Source organism: Larus michahellis, chromosome 5 (genome assembly GCF_964199755.1).
Source record: "Larus michahellis chromosome 5, bLarMic1.1, whole genome shotgun sequence".
In the NCBI taxonomy this organism is placed as follows: domain Eukaryota; kingdom Metazoa; phylum Chordata; class Aves; order Charadriiformes; family Laridae; genus Larus; species Larus michahellis.
The window spans coordinates 78,545,695-78,561,901 of record NC_133900.1 but is presented as its reverse complement, the minus strand read 5'-3'; the positions used below and the strand labels follow the sequence as shown (position 1 = coordinate 78,561,901).

The following is a 16,207-nucleotide window of genomic DNA, read 5'->3' as shown; positions in this document are numbered from 1 at the left end:
TCCCCCTTGGTACGTCTCATAGGTGAAAAGGGCCTGGCTGCAGCTCCCACTGCTGTGAAGTAGGTTGGGGTTTGGAAGTGACAGGCAGTTACAATTGCACATAAAAACCAGAATAGCTTTTAAATTACTTCGGGGGATTTCCAGTGCGGTAAAACTGGACTTAAACCTTTAAAAGCTGTCTCTACCAGTTTTGCAGCTTGTGCAAATGAATCTGTTTCCATAGCAGAAATGGCTTGCAGCATTCAGACAAATAAAGCCTTACTACCTATTCAGTCCTTTTAATTTGAACTTTCTAAGGCATAAAGCAGTAGCTTCTTTGAGGAAAAATAATACCATGAAATTTCAGAGCTAGAATGCAATGTATTGAGTATTTGCAGCCAATTGGCTGACTGTTTTGTGTTACTCCTTCTTTGTTGGCACGGAAATCTCTGATGTGGGAGGGGAGTGAAAGGCAGAAAAAGTTTCTGGCATCTTCAATTAATTAAACATAATTATATGTGAAGTGCTGTGGAGGCAGTACTGGATAGATTGGAACCACACTTACCACTCTCATTGCAACCAATGGCAAGATATAACAATTTCTGATTATAGATTGGCTGTTAATTTAGTGTCATGTAATGAAGCAATGTCTCCACTGCTTTTATTATTTTAAAAAATTCTAATCTCAGAGTGGCATTGGCATGTTGCATAGGAAGAACCTAGGTCCAAAGTTGATAGATGTGATGCCTTTGGGAGAAGTGCTGGTGTTTCAGACAGCTCTTGACTGTTTCACCAAGTACTGTACCAAAAACTAACTTATTTGGAAAACTGTTTGCAAGCAGACCCCATCTCTCTTGGCTTGTCTTCCCCCAGAACAAAATGCAGCGAAGGCTGCATTGGTCAAGCTGGCTGACTTCACCTGTACCTCTGTTTGGTCTTCTCTAGATGTTTCTACTCTCTCTGGTCCAATGTGGTGTTGTCAGAAAGATTTGATTGAATTAAATCTTATTTTTAAGGGGAGGTTAAGCAATTATTTTTACCATGATAATATGGTAAATTAGTGCTGCAGAATTATTAATTATTGATTTAGATTACAGTTAGTGCTATCACCAGCACTTTTTCGACCATGTCCACCAGCAGTGCTCTTCCCCATTAAATTAATGGGAGTATTGTTTCGGACCTTCATCCTACAGGGAGAAGAAAATTGCATTTGATCTGAAAAAATGAATGCATCAACAGTATAACTTACACGTTTAAATCTTCTTTAAAAAAAAAAAAAAAGTCTTGTTCAATTTAGCTGTCCACGTACTCAAATGTAGAAATAACCCACCTTAAATAACCTGGCTTGTATCTGGCTGAGATACTTCTTTACAGTTGCTATTTATGAACCTTCTGTTGGTATCATCTTTACTGGTCTCTGCTGGTTGTAGCAAGGGCGCTAAAAACCCTGGGTCCTGTCTTCAGCTCCTGGTTAAGTTTAATTTTGCTACTTCTTGTCATGGTAGCATGCTGCTTATTCATTTAGAATGAGTAAAGGTTCTTCCTCAAGATGCTCGTGTGAACAGTTTGTTTGTGATGTTATGGAAATACTTTGAGTTAGGCAGGAAACAGGACAGCTGGGAACATCTGCGGTGAAATTCTTTTCATGAAAGCTCATCCTTTTCTTAAAGAGAACTAGCAATCCTTCAGTAGAAAAGTCAGGGAAGTGTTACAAATAATACTCATTAATGACTTCTTTAGTGCTGTTTTTAAACTCTCAAGATATTTTGGTGGCCTTTATTTTATCTGTGTGTGAATATTGCTAATATCAGAAGCACTGAAATCATTAAAAATTTTATGTTTATACTGATTACAAGAATAGACTTTCTGCTGAGCTTTTTTGAAGATTTGAAGTAGTAAAACAGGAATACTGGGAATGCTTTCAGCAGAACGAGTGAGCTTATTTATAGAGCTGTCTGCAAATTATTATACTCTGAATAAAACAGAAGGCTAGAAAACTTTGCTTTTCTTAGCCATAAACATGGGCCACTTGTTGTATAACCAATATAAAATCAAGGCTCACTTCTTTCCACAAGTATTACTGTACAAACTACCACCTGCTTATCAAATTGGGATTTTTTTGCCACTTAAAAAAAAAAAAGTCCTAATACGAACCGGTTGCAGGTTTAACCCTATTAAACATGTATTGCTGTGCGTCAGGAGGGACCTCTCAGCTAGGAGTTAGGGTCAGGGAAGAGGAGATGCATGTGTAATGTGCAGTGAATAGTTTTCTTGCTGTGTTTGTTGGTGGCATGAGTAGAGGTGTTGGCAGTTAGAAATCTTGTGTGGGGGTTAACCTTACATATGGGTTTTGGTCTTTGCGGTAAGTTATAGGTATCCCCCAGTGAACACTGCAGTTACCTGAGGTATCAGCTCCTCAAGAAAGTTTCTGTAGTCTTCTTTCCCTGTCTCCCTGCCCACCACCCAATGAAGCAGAAAATGTAAGTCTTTCACCTTCATAGCTCCTTGTTAGCTTAAGCAGAAGAGCCTTGGGGGAACATTAAATGCAAAGATGCAATGAATGTTTTAAACCTCCTCCCCAGGAACCGCTTGGACTCCAGAGGAGGCACGGGAAGCGATCCCTCCCTGAGGGGAGCGCTGGTGCCTGCCGGGCAGCCTTTGCAAAGCCATCTTTAGTTGTGCAGTTCAGTTAGGAGTTGTTGGGAAGAGAAAGCCCCTGACTTCCAGGGGTGGTCAGCAAGCAGCGGAAGGACTGTGCCCCTCTCAAAGGGGCATCTCCTGGCTGATAGAAGCGCTGGGTGCTGCCCTGTTCTCTGTTTTGTTTTCAGCGTGGCAAGGTGTTTCCACAGGGGCTCCGTTGGGTTGCGCTCAGGCTGTTCCTCAAACAATGGTGTGCAATGTTCTAGGCATGTCCCTGGGGAGGCATCTTTGCTGCTTAATAACAGGAAAACGGTTTAACATAACAGGAAATACACAAATAGGTCCTTAACTATGACATGGTGCCTGCCAGGAACTGTGTAAGTCCATTTGGTGTGTCTTTTGAGCAGGGGATGTTCCAGCAGCACCTAGAGCTGGTATGGAGCGCTTGAGATGGATGTTTTCTGTCTTCCGCATGCACTGAAGCATGGAAGATTGAGTTCACATGGATGATTTTCACCAGCAGCAACTGAAGTGGTTCTATTACGATGCCATTTTACTCTATTGACCAGCAAATTGTGTTTCACAGCTAGGGTAGCTTTAAAGTACCGTTTCAAGGTTAATTTTAGACACGTGTTCAACTATGCTGATATTCCTTAAAACATGGTATGCTGCTGCCTCCTAAAATACACTTTCTTAAAGTTGTGAGCTTATCTCTAATTTTGGTGGCTGCTTAAATTTTCCTTCATTCTGCAGAGACTTTACTTCACGTTAACTGTATTCATATGTGTAATCAAAAGAATGAATAGCACAGGTGCTTAAACTGTAAACTGGAATAGTTTTTTATATATATATAAAAATAAATATATATGTAAAAGTAACTTGCACTGTGTGAACCAACCCAATGTCAGTGGATATGCACAAATACCATTTCTAGTGCCTTAGAAAAACAGTACTGGTGTAGAGTAACTCAGAGTCTTAACCAAGCTCTATGAAACAGTTGTAGAAATAGATAATCCTCTAGTTACATGTAGAAAAAGTTTAACCCAACTTTCTTACGTGATCTTCTAGGCATGCCAGGGCAGTCCTCTGCAAAAAGGGTAAACGTGTGCCTCTGCTCTCTTGTGTGGAAATGATGCTACGGATTAATGCTTTTCGCAAAGTAACTACTTGGTTATTTTTTTTGTCATATAGAATATATAGAATGTGTTGGGTTGGAAGGGACCTTTAAAGGCCATCTAGTCCAACCCCCTGCAGTGAGCAGGGACATCTGCAACTAGATCAGGTTGCTCAGAGCCTCATCCAGCCTGGCCTTGAATGTCTCCAGGGATGGGGCCTCCACCGCCTCTCTGGGCAACCTGTGCCGATGCTACATTGGCATTTCCTACATAGCTCCTAAGAGCTCTGGAACTGATTCTTGAAGGGATGTGGGAAGTCAAACAGTTACTGTAAACTTTGCTCTTCTCAGTTCATTTCCAACCTGTAAGCTTAATCACACCTATATCATCACTGGTTATTCTTTTTTTTTTTTTTTAAAGCCATGGGCAAAATTCATCTCCTAGCTTGGTCTCTGAATTGTTCTGTACTCTATTTTATAGTCAGAAATTTGTGACTTCTCTAAAAAATTAGTATGTGTGTACCAAAAGGAGAATTTGGATGTTAGCTATTTATTTTGTAACTTGAAATTACAAATTACATAGGTTTTATGAGGAAAACGTTAGAATTGAACTTTATAGTGATCTTTTGGTAGGTAAAGTGTGATTCTTATAGATAAGTTAGCACTGATTATAGTGCTTCCTACATGCTTAGAAGTGCTATCACCTCGCTTTTTAAAGAACATCATCAGTGAATTTGAGTCTAATCTGTATTTATTTGTCTTTAAATGGATGTAGAGTTTTGTAAACATGGGAAGCTGTTGCTGGATACATTCAGAAATAGTTTTGACACAAAGACAATAATACAAAATATAACCAAGGCTGTGGAGGCTCTTTAAGTTCCCACTGCCTGTCCTACTTTTTCTTCCATAATATCCTTTGGGCAGCACTTCAGTGCCATGCTGAAGTCCAGTGACATTTGTTGCAGTCATGTAACATCAGCTCATATTAGTATGATTGGATAAATAGCTTCTGAGTTTGAACTAAAAAGCCACTCCGTTCTCTCCATCCAAGACAGCCGCGGATACTGCACAAGCGATGATGTTGCATATTAATGTGCTGGTCTTGTGGTCAAAATGTATTTTACAGGTCTCTTGTACACTTGTTTTCAAGGAAAGATTATGGTTCCTTGCAAATTACTGAGCCTTACATAGACTCTTACTCTGAAAAACTACTTTGAGTGGCTCAAGTAAACTAGAGAGAAATATCAAATTCTTGAATGTGACATTAAGCTGAGCTAGTAAATATTCTGGCAGTTAACTGATTGTGTGTTGGTCGTGAAGGAGGAATTGCTACATTGAATTAGGGGTAGGCACAATTGATGAAATGAAGTTCAGTGATTCAGGTAAAGTTCCAAATTAGTTCTGGGTTGGGTTGTGGGAGGGTTTTTTTTGCCTTTATTGCAACAAAGTGGACCTCCATATTATATTAGCAGAAAGTTACTTTCAAATTTAAAATCTTAATTCTCCATGCTACAAGAATCCTGTTTAGATTTGTTTGGAGTTCTTCCTGCAATTAGCTGTTAAAACCTAGGGATGTTGGAGCCAGATTTGATATCTAGATCTAGAATAAATTTGTGATGCAAAAAATTAAGTATGTGGAGGTAAGAAGGGATCAGAGGTTGCGCTGGGGAAGCAATTAATGGGATCTGGGAAGGGCTTGCAGATGGTATGAACTAACTGTAGTGGGATTCCCTGTCCCAGTTGACTCTGGGTCCTGACTTTGTAGATAAAAGCTGCAGAATGAATGGCAAAGCTATGCTATGTCCTGTACTTGTGATGAAGCAGTAGAGGGCACCAGACAACAAGGAGCAACTTCTTGCGCAGGAGGTGGAAGTAAGAGCAGGGAGGAATAAGGAACATCGGTCCTCAACATAGAATCACAGAATTGCCTAGGCTGGAAGGGACCTTTCAGATCATCGAGTCCACCATCAACCTGTGGTTGGTTCTTTGGGCAGGTGTGTGTTTCGGGGATGACAAGGCACAGCTGGAACTATAAGAAGGTATGCATGGAAAAAAGAGGACTGCTTCAGATGTCTGTCTGGCTACTTAGAGCAATATGTGAACTAAAACTTATTTAAATGTAAACCCTTTATGTAAACAAAATTGCTAGCTTCCAATATAGCAACTCTTTTTTCTTGAAAAACTAGAGAATTCAAAGATATAAAGTTGCCTGTGGTGTATGGGATGAACTAATGTAGCAAAATTAAAATGTCTAAACCAAGGGTAATAGATTGAGGTATGGCTCACAAACTTGGCCCGTATTGGCCAAAGCATCATCATACCATAACACATCATCATGCAATTACTCTCCATCCTGTTGTCATCTGCGTCCTTAAAAATGGATCACTCGCTGAGGTGTGGTTTTTTTTTTATTAAGGTGGATAAAGAGGTCCTTCATTAGTGTACGTACAGCCAATCCTTTTCGTATCAAAACATCCATGCTCTAGGCTTTGCATTATTAATATATATATATTAATATATAATACAATCAACTAGTTCTACCATCTTCCCCCTCCTTTTCCCTTCAGACAGTGGTATGTAGTGCTGTATGGTTAACTAGCATGTGTCAGGCTTTGTCCTAGTTCAGAACAAGCCAAGAAATTAAGGATCAATATTGCTCTTAGTTATTTAGAAAATAACCAGAACAGCCCTGACCCACTGGGAGTCTAGCTGGTGCATATTAGAGTTGTCTTCTGTAAATTGCATAGCATTTCAAATTTGTTTTAGTTTGCAGTCATCTCTGAATGTATGGTGGGCTTACCTACGTTTTTATCTCTGTAGTTGATGTGTACTGGCTAGATGAGAAACTAATTCAATTCTAGATGCTACAGTTCCATTAAACTGGACGAAATATATTGTGAATGCAATATTAAGGCAGAAGTGTATTGTATATTAAGTGTAATTGTATATTAAGTGTTCAAAACTCGACTGGTGCTTCTGCGAGGTAGGCCTGTGGTACGTAAGGTAAAAGTGTCATGGGCACAATGCTGAGGTTTCAGAGTATTAGTCAGGCTTCCATGCGTACTATGCATTTAACAGGCAGACATCTGTCTGATACATTAATTATTCACTTAATGTTTAAGTCTGGGACTCCTTTAAGTCCTCTGTAAAACGTGACTTGTAAAGATTATCCCTTCCAATCTTCTAATCTGCTAGAAAATTTGGACGTTGCTGTTTTGAAGTGTTTTTTAAATTCATTCCTGCCCTCGTCATTGACTTTGTCAGTGCAGCGCTACTGGGGCTGATAAAATGTGTGGCCATTTGACATCATCTCACCCAATACTAACTTTGTCATCATCAAGACTGGGGGAAAAAAAGAGCTACTGGTGAAATGACAAAGAAACGTGTAACACTAAGACAGCGTAGGGCACAGTTCAAGAGAGTCTTGATCACGGGGCTTTCCTTGAAAACTTGCTCTTTAAAAAATGCACAGGCTGGTTGAACAGCGATGACGTGAGTTGAGCTAACGCTTGTCTTTGTGCTTTTATTTTGGAAGCCACCAGCAATTTGGAAGGTAATGCATTTTTTTCAGATGCATTAGATCATAGTCTAACTCCTTGCAATGCTTCAGTATAAGGTTAATGTAGGTTTTAAAACGTAAATTGCATCCAAGTTAATCACTTGGATGAAGGTGAGTTTTTGGTTGAGAAATACTGAGGTCTTTATGGATGGTTAATTTTAATAGGCTTGTACACACAGGGAACCTGCTTCAAAGGCTGTTGTGTGGGTAAGTTTATTGGGGTAGGAACTGGAAAGATGATGTACTGAGGCTTATCAAGGAGCCTTGGTGCAATGTCACACTTGCATTGTTGGTATTTTGCTAGCCTTGGATTCATAGTGGCCTTCAGCGCCTCCTGATTGCAGGGAGAGCGCTCTCCCTCATGAGAAGGTGGTAGGCTGTGCTCATAACCCAACAGAAAAGGTCCAGACCATCACACTGCAGGGTGGAGGGCTTGCTACTTGCTGTGGGTTATCACCTCTGAGCCTGGCAGAGTATGAAGGTGTGTCAGATTAACTGTCAAGGAGTAGGCTGGCATCCCTGGAGGTGTTCAAGGCCAGGCTGGATGGGGCTTTCAGCAACCTGTTCTAGTGGGAGGTGTCTCTACCCATGGCAGGGGGGTCAAAACCAGATGATCTTTAAGGTCCCTTACAACTCCAGCCATTCTATGACTCTGTCTTCAGAAGAACTCTTGTGCAGAAGTAGTTAAGGACTGTTTGGGGGTTGCTAAGCCTTTTGTGGAGATAGTGCAAAAGCTTGTTTATAAAGGTGTGTGGTTGGAAAGCTGGCCTTGTTTGCTGTCTCTTGGTTTTTTCACAGTTGCCTGTATTTGCATGTTTCCTCTTTCACCCCTGTTTCTGTGTAAAGTATGCTGTAACGAAAGGGTGCCCTTGTTCGTGGTCTGTTTGTTGTGCCAACAAGCAGGAAGCTAACGAAGAGCTGCATGTGGTGTATTATAGTTTCTAGGGAACAGCTTTAGGCTGCAGGACTCTGGTGTGGTCCGTAAGCATTTGGTTTCTTACCTAATAGCCAGCGTTGTAACGGACAGGGAAGCGTTTGACATGCTAATAGGCTCTGCTTCAGAAGAGACTTGCTCCAGCAGCGTGAAACCCTGTGTGGCCGGTGCTGCAAGATATGTGTGTGTTAAGCATGCGATTAAAACATTAAACAGGCATAGAAGCTCTTTGAAGTACGTAAGTACATCTGAGATTTCCCTTTCCTTTTTGCTGTCATGTGTACAAAGAGAATATCCAGTTCCATGGCTAGAAGTGAGGAATGAAAAGGAATGTACTTAAAATACTGTACTGAGGCTAGAAGCCAGTGCTCTAATACTGTAAGTCAATGGATGAGTTGGCATGAGAGGACAGACACAGGCTTCAGAAGCAGTACGTCAGACTGAGTGCCTGGAATAATATGTGATGATTCTGCACTCCACCTCCAGGCTGTACCAGCATTTAAGGAAAAATACGCTGAAAAATGTTTGTACCCCTGCAAAAAAAGGCAGAAGGATTTCTGCTCTGTATGTTTTAATCCTGCTGAGTCAGTTTAAGCATCTAGGTCAGATTTTACCTGCCTGCAGTTAAATTTTGCTCAGTTCCTGCAGCTTTTTTAACCTTTGACAGATGTAATAAGTTGATATTCCTGAACATGGGCTAGTGGCTGACCCTAATGAAGGGAAACTCAAGAGGTTATGTGGGACCTGTTAGAGTGGGTCCAGAGGAGATCATGAAGATGATGAGAGGTCTGGAGCGCCTCTCCTATGAGGACAGGCTGAGAGAGTTGGGGTTGTTCAGCCTGGAGAAGAGAAGGCTCCGGGGAGACCTTATAATGGCCTTCTGGTACCCAAGCAGGGCTACAGGAAAGATGGGGACAAACTTTGTAGCAGGGCCTGTTGTGATAGGACAAGGGGTAACAGCTTTAAATTAAAAGAGGGAAGATTTAGACTAGCTGTAAGGAAGAAACTTTTTTCACCGAGGCTGGTGAAACTCTGGCCTAGGTTGCCCAGAGTGGTAGATGCCCCATCCCTGCAAACATTCAAGGCCAGGTTGGACGGGGCTCTGAGAAACCTGATCTAGTCGAAGATGTCCCTGCTCACCACAGGAGCGTTGGAGTAGATAACCTTTAAGGCCCCTTCCAACCCAAACTGTTCTATTCTAAGAGTAAAGGAATTGGGAGAGCTGTGGTTCTGCTCTGGATAACATTTAGTTGTTTTGGGCTTCAGGCCGCATTGATGCGGGGAGGAGATGCAAGACGAGAAGTGCTGTTTCGCTTCCCCCAGCTTCTTGAGGCAAAACCATCTGAATAAGTAGCTAGAAGAGTTTCTGAGATATGGCAGCATCTTCAGAATTTCAGCTGGGCAAATTATTCAGGCACGGCTCTGAAAAATGAAGTCGCTTTCCTGTGGACTGGGACTGGCTCATGACTGACGTGCTTGGCGCACGTTGGGCAAGTTGGGGCTGTCTGCACCGGCTTAGACAGGCCTGAGGCAGAGGTTAGGAACAGAACATCACTTCTTCAGGAGTCTGTGTTTGTACAGTCACCAGCCTGGACTCCAAACGGCACAGCAGGTGCGTGTGTTCACCACTTGCCAAGCTGCATGCAGGTGAAAATTACGGTTGACCAAGCTGTGGAGAGGCTGGGGGGTTTGGAAAGCTTCCATCCAAGTCTAGCCTGTCAAGCCCTCTGCAGACACCGTTAATTTAGTTTTGTGACTGCTCTCCCTGTATATTTGTCTGAAACTGCTTCCTGGGTTTATAGCCCAGAGCAGGAGATCTGAAAGAATTTAGCGTGGTAATTTACAGACAGCCAGATCTCCAGGTCTTCACAAAGATAATGTATGTACTGCTGCACATTAAACCCAATGGCGTCCTTATTTGTATGGATGTTCTTAAGTCTCCCTCTCTGAAGTGCCATAGCTTGTCACGAGGCAACCTTTAAAATCAAATCCGTGAGATCAAATGGTTGATCGGTCTTTCTGTTGCATTGCTCAAATAGCTTGTACGCATTGTGTTGGGGGGGAAGCATGGTGGCAGAATTGTAGAGATTATTTTTTTTTTTTTTTGAGGCTTGAGAGCTACCTGTGTAAAGATTAACATACAAGGTGAAGTTATGTACTCACTTGGGGGCTGGTTCAGATGTGAGACTGAGATTTGATAGTTCCTGAAGGGAAAAACCCCAGAATCAGACCCGTGGGTCATGCAGTACTGCATCGCCGGGACTAACACGCTCACGGGAGGAAAAGATAAAGCATCTAGAGTGGAGGTCAGCAGTGTAGCTCTGCGTTCTTCAGAAATAATAAAAACAGGTAGACCTTCAAGTTTACTTTAGTGTTTATCAGTGTACTCAGAGAAACTTGATCCAGCTCAAAACTCCACTGAACAGTCAGCTAGAAGTACTTTGTGAATGTTAATATTGTACAGGATACATGTTTTGTAATGCTTTCCATAACTCGGTTTAGCATGTGTTGTGGGATATGTTGGCAGCATTTCCTTACCTTTATTTCAGTATTCTAATTGTAACTTGGCTGATTTCATAAATACCTACCTTGCAAGGATATATTCTTGTCCAAGTGTTCCCTTCTATTATATGCAGCATGTACTCTGTTCTGTAGCCCTCTCTAGTCCTTACTCCCTTTTTTCATTTTTAACACGGTCTTTCTCATTAGTTCTCAAACTCTTTGCCAGCCTCATGCCAAGAAGTCCAAGGGTGGGATTTTTTTATTCCTGTTTTGGGTTTTTTTGCAGTGGGGGTGTGAGTTCAGTTTCAAATTATAATTAGGTGTAAACCAGACTTTTTGAAAAAGGGAAAAGTCAATATATAGAAGTAACTAGATGCTTCCTCTTTCACATTTGGGAAGTGAAAATATCTGGTTGCCGTTTTAAGTCTGACCCCAGTCCTAGTTGTACAAACTGGTCAGCTGTATAGAACGTGAAACCACCCTGAAGGTCAAAGGGATGGATTTTTTTGTATGATTCACTGTAAGCTTTGTGTAAATTCTTTTGTTTCATATTTCAAATGCACTGTATTACCTAACACTGTAAAATATAACTGTTACTGTGGTTTGGCGAGTTTCTGTGTTAACTTCAAAACTATGCATGGTGCTTTTCTGAGACAGGTTTTCTGAGACAAAATTCAAAGTACCAGCAACCTCTGTAGACTTTGTTTGCTTTGTAGTATCTACTCACAAATTTAATTTTAGATAAGTTTTTGAAGAGTGTCTTCCAGATTGGAGAGAAGCAAAGGAAACCTGCCTGGAGCCTACCTGAAGAAGGTGATCTTAACAAATCACCAGAATGTCCCTAGTGATCAGACCTCTTAGTTTGAGTGAGGAATGTACCGAACACATCGATTACATTTTTGGATGGAATTAATGTTTCCATATAGAGCAAGAGACTGGTTTCCATGGAGAACTTTTCTTCACAGTGTACTGTATTATAAGAGAGAGCTCTTGGCAATTGAGGCGTGTGCACACGTGTAGAAAGGAGGCTGCAGCCTTTGGGCTGTCAGGAAGAGTTAGGTCTTGGGTGGTTACGTGGGAGAACCTGGTGAATACCCTCCCTCCTACACAGAGAGACCCATTCTCTACCTGTATCAACCTGAACCAGTGGAAATCAGTTCTGCTGAATTTGCTGCCAGGAAATGTCTGACAAGGTCTTTGCAAGTGCTTCACCTCCGTTCATGAGATTTTTGGGAACCACTAAGGTATGGTGAAGTTTAGGACGATGTGGTACACTGCTGAGCTGAATTACCGCAGGTGTTGGTCTAGGGGTGCAGAAATATTGCTCATGCTCACACCTGGCTCTCTTCACCTACTGAAATCTCTTGTCAAAGGCGTTACCTGGACTCAGACTTCCAATTGTGTTTCTGCAGCCTGTTTTGTGTACTGGTCCTTAGTGGTGACTGTATGTGACTCATGATGCTCAGAAGCTGTCAGGATAGCTGTCCAGCTAGAAACGGGGCAAGGGGCTGACGGGGTTAGAAATTACACGTGCAGCCTGTAGGTGCTGGGGAAATCCCATCAGAAAGCCTGTGTCTGGCCTTGGAAAAAAGCTCCACCATTGTGTCCAGCAGGGGCTGTGATACCGCTGCAGTAGCAGGACAGTTGGGGGATACCTGCAAGTGTGAGGTGCTCTGTGAGGAGGATGTGTCTCTGATACCTTCCTGGTCCCACGAGTATGCCCGGACTAGCGTAGGAGGTGAACTGGAACAGTGAGCAGTAAACTTCCATTGCGAGCAGGACTCCCCACATTGCAGATACTGTCTCTTTGGCCGGTAGCAGTGTGGTGAGATGGAAACGCTGTGTCTGTGCATGCATGGACTATCAGCATTTTCTGTAACACTTTCCAGCCCAAAACGGTGCTGATGAATGGGGGTTACTGTGGTTTTGGATGGATAGCATAGGTCCTCTGTTTTGGGGTTTCTGTGGGATCATCATTGCCTCCACAACCATCTTGGAGTCATGACAGGACCAAAGGTGTGGTGCAAAAGCTCACCTGAGCTCCATCTTGTGTGTTGCTCTGAGTCCCGGGTGTTGTGCTGAATTCCAGCTCACCTCTTTGAAGGCAGAGACTGGCGCCTTCTGCAGACCAAGATCTACATCGTGTTGGTCACTTTTTTCCCAAACTGAATCTGATGACTGGGTAATTAAATCTCTGTGTAACAAAACAGCTAACAGCCTGGTGTCATTAATCTACTTGTTTCTACATGGGGCTTAGACCTGTGATGAGTTCTCCTCTTAAAAGTAAGAAGCCTCAGCTTTTACAGAGAAAAGTTAACACTCAGACCTGGTATCTAAAAGGCTTAGCCTCCTTAACCTGCCAAAAATATCTCATTAGTCAGTTTTCCCGTATTACTCTGGTAACTGCTTATTGTTTGTGGACCAGAGGGGCTTCCTCAGGATCTGGGTTTGTCCAAAGATTGTGCAGAGGGCATTGCTAGCCGTGGGAATGAGGAGGGCGTTCAGAGGGAGTGGGCCAATGTCCAAGGTGCTCACCCGTATACTCCTGAACCCTCGCCGCAAACATCGGCAGAAGGATGGGCGCATAATCACCTTGTTGAATAACGAAGCGCTGTTGAAGTGTTTGGCTTTCAGCTCCTGCAGGCAGTTCGGGCTCCTTTCGAGCCTTTGTGTTGGGAAGGAAGGGCCGCCGTGTTCCTGCGGTGCTTGGCTGCCTTGCAACAAACCTGGCTGCTGATGCCCGGGCATACTTTGATTGATGCACAGATCAAGTGACTGCTGGGAGTGGCTTTGGGGGTGACGTCCCACGTACAGTGATGTCAGCAAAAGATTTTAAAAAATTCAGGTGTGGCATAATCTGCCAATTAAACTGATTAGTGCTCTGGCTGAGCCCTGAGAAGGAGCTCTGGCTCTCGTGCCCTGCTTATTGAAGTATTTTATTTAGTGCCTTTATCTCACCCTGTATGAGACTTTTACCTGGTACCTTCACAGCAGCACAGGGTAGCTTGAGGTGGGATACCATACCGAGGGCTATGTGCTGGCTCTCTTGCTATCCAGGGAAATCTGCTACCTGCTGACAAATATCCTGGACTGCTTGGAAGCTGTGAGACGGGAAGAGGTGCTGCGATTCCCGTGGGATCGGGATGGAGTGCCTCGCTGCTCTGTTGGCAGAAGTCAAAGCGAGCCAGGAGGCCATGGAGGCTGGACAGAAGGAGCTAAAGCATGATGTGGAAACATCTCAAAAGGAAATCAGAAGGGTTTTAGCACTGCAGAGGAGCCAGCAGCAGGTGAAAGAAGATCTCAAAGCGGAGGTGAAGTCCAGTCACTTGGATATAAGGACTGTGCTTGAGGAAATCCAGCGAGTAAGAGAAGAAATGGAAGCTCGATTAAATACTCAGGCTGATCTGGTCTTACTGATCAAAGAAGTGAGCACCAATTTAACCTGTGTAGACAAAGCTTTCCAGAAAATGGAGGAGAGGCATAGAGTTTTTACCAGCCTGCATCTTCCTACAAGAGAAAATGTTGAGCAAGGCTTTTTCTTTGAAAAATGCTTACACAAGACACACACGGGTTTTGAGAAACCTGTGGAAGCTAACAGTTTGGATGAGGAATGTGAAAAGAAGGTGCTTAGGGGTAAGAGAATGGTGGCTGCAAAAGTGTGGGGAGAGAAGTGAGGTTGTGCCTACTTGTGCTTGTCAAGTAGTTTGTCTAAGCTATTTGGAATGCTTTCAAGAAATGTAATTTTTTAAGAAATCGAATCTCTTGCTTAAAGAAAATAATTTCTGGCCAGTGTAGACATTACTACACAGACCTTCCTACTATGTGACAAGTAAAGGAAGGCTTTGGTTTGGCTCTGCAAACCAAAAAGTGGGTGATAGATGTTTCCTCTGGTAACCCTGCAACAGTGGACAAGATAGGGAGGCTCAGGAAAGCAGCGGCACCAGGCACGTTCCGAGATAGCCAGCCAAGTACAACGTTAAATACTAGGTGACATCCCAGTGCTTAAATGTAGCTTTACGGAACACACCCTGGTGTACAGATAGTTGTGTATTTCTTGCTTTTGAACACCTATTATCTAGAGAAGCTGTGTATGGGAAATGGTTTGTTTTGTGGAAAAGCTTGGGATGGGTCCAATATTCTCCCAAAAGAACTGGAGTCGGCTGCTGCCATCCGTGTAGTGGCTGTAGACGGAGTGGGAGGATTTTTGGACCTTTTCCGAGGTCACGGGCTATTCTTTTTGCCAGCGAGATATTGAATCTTCTGTAAATGATTCAGTGATCAAAAAGGCTTAATCTTTGCAAAATCACTGCTAATTATTATTATTTTTTTCACTGGTATGAAGAAGGATAGGACCTTACATGGTGATTCTGTGTGGTTACTGTGCTATGCACGGTACTTGAGAATTTGATTTCTAGTCTTCAGAAATTGAGCATTTCAACTAGATTGGGTACAGTGTTTTTGAGCCTGTTGGAGAGGAGTCCAGAACCTAACCAAAGGGTGGAAATGGTTCTGCTTTACAAGTCTGACTGGGTAAGGGCGGCAAGTAAACAGGCTCGAATGAGGAGGACTTTGGGCTCTGGTAACCAGTACTGTCTTTAATTTAGAGCCCATCGCTGCTGTGTGGTATCAGTAATTAGACTCGTGATGCTTTTGTTTTAATGAAAGCATGGCTTTTGTTTTGACATCACAGCATGCCTGCTATACAAATCTGGAAACAATCTGTCATTGCCCAGAGGTACGCAGGCCATAAATAAGCACTGGAGTGTCACTGGTGTTAATCTGTAGCGGCAGCTCATGCTACGGAGGGTTCATGCCGGCCGAGAAAGGCTTTTCAGTGTTTGAAGTGGCTACGTATAGCACATGTCTATGATAAAATTGCCAACAGGAACGTCACTGAATTTCTCTAGTGCATGGTTTTTGTTCAGCTTTTTTTAGCGTAGTATCCAGGGTTGGCTTGGTTGGATGTTTGAATGAGCTTCTAGGAGAAGACGGGGTAGTCTGGGTGCCACGATAAAAGCAACGATGTGAGAATGGCAAACTGACAAAGGCTGAACTCTGCAAACAGTGTCGTTTGTGAACTCTGGAGCCCTGTGTCGTTTGTGGTTTGCTGTCGTATCACTGTATTTAAATTAAATAACTTCATTAGGTAACAGTATGTGGTATCATTTTTTCCCAGAATTCAAAAATCTTCTGCAAACATCTGTTCAGGTTTAACGCAGCTCTGTCAAGATCCTACAAATGGATGTAAAAGTCATTTTGTGTAGTTAATTAAATGATGACATTAGCATCTGTATGAGTGAATTTACCCAATAACCTTAAATCAAGAAGAGTGCTCTAGTTCTCTATTTATTGTAAGTGGCGCATTCAGGAAGGGAGGTGGAATACGTGAGAGAGTAGGAGTACGTGAGCCAGGAGGGCAGGGAGGGACCGACTGTACGTGTTTATTCTCTAGTCCCTGCTCTTACCGCCCCCCCCCCCG

General features: G+C 42.8%; 1 protein-coding gene across 4 annotated transcripts in view; it reads left to right on the top strand.

The window, feature by feature from the left end:
- The window catches only part of MTUS1 (microtubule associated scaffold protein 1), a 94,061-nt gene that overhangs the window by 44,550 nt on the left and 33,304 nt on the right, over positions 1–16,207 (top strand). The window contains exon 1 of one of the 4 annotated variants that reach the window (XM_074588182.1): positions 13,591–14,361. The exons of the other annotated variants lie outside the window; for them this stretch is intronic. Coding sequence (XP_074444283.1) covers positions 13,872–14,361 — 490 coding nt within the window. The 5' untranslated portion in view covers positions 13,591–13,871. Of the gene's footprint in view, positions 1–13,590; positions 14,362–16,207 lie in introns of those variants that run through there. 4 annotated transcript variants of the gene reach the window in all.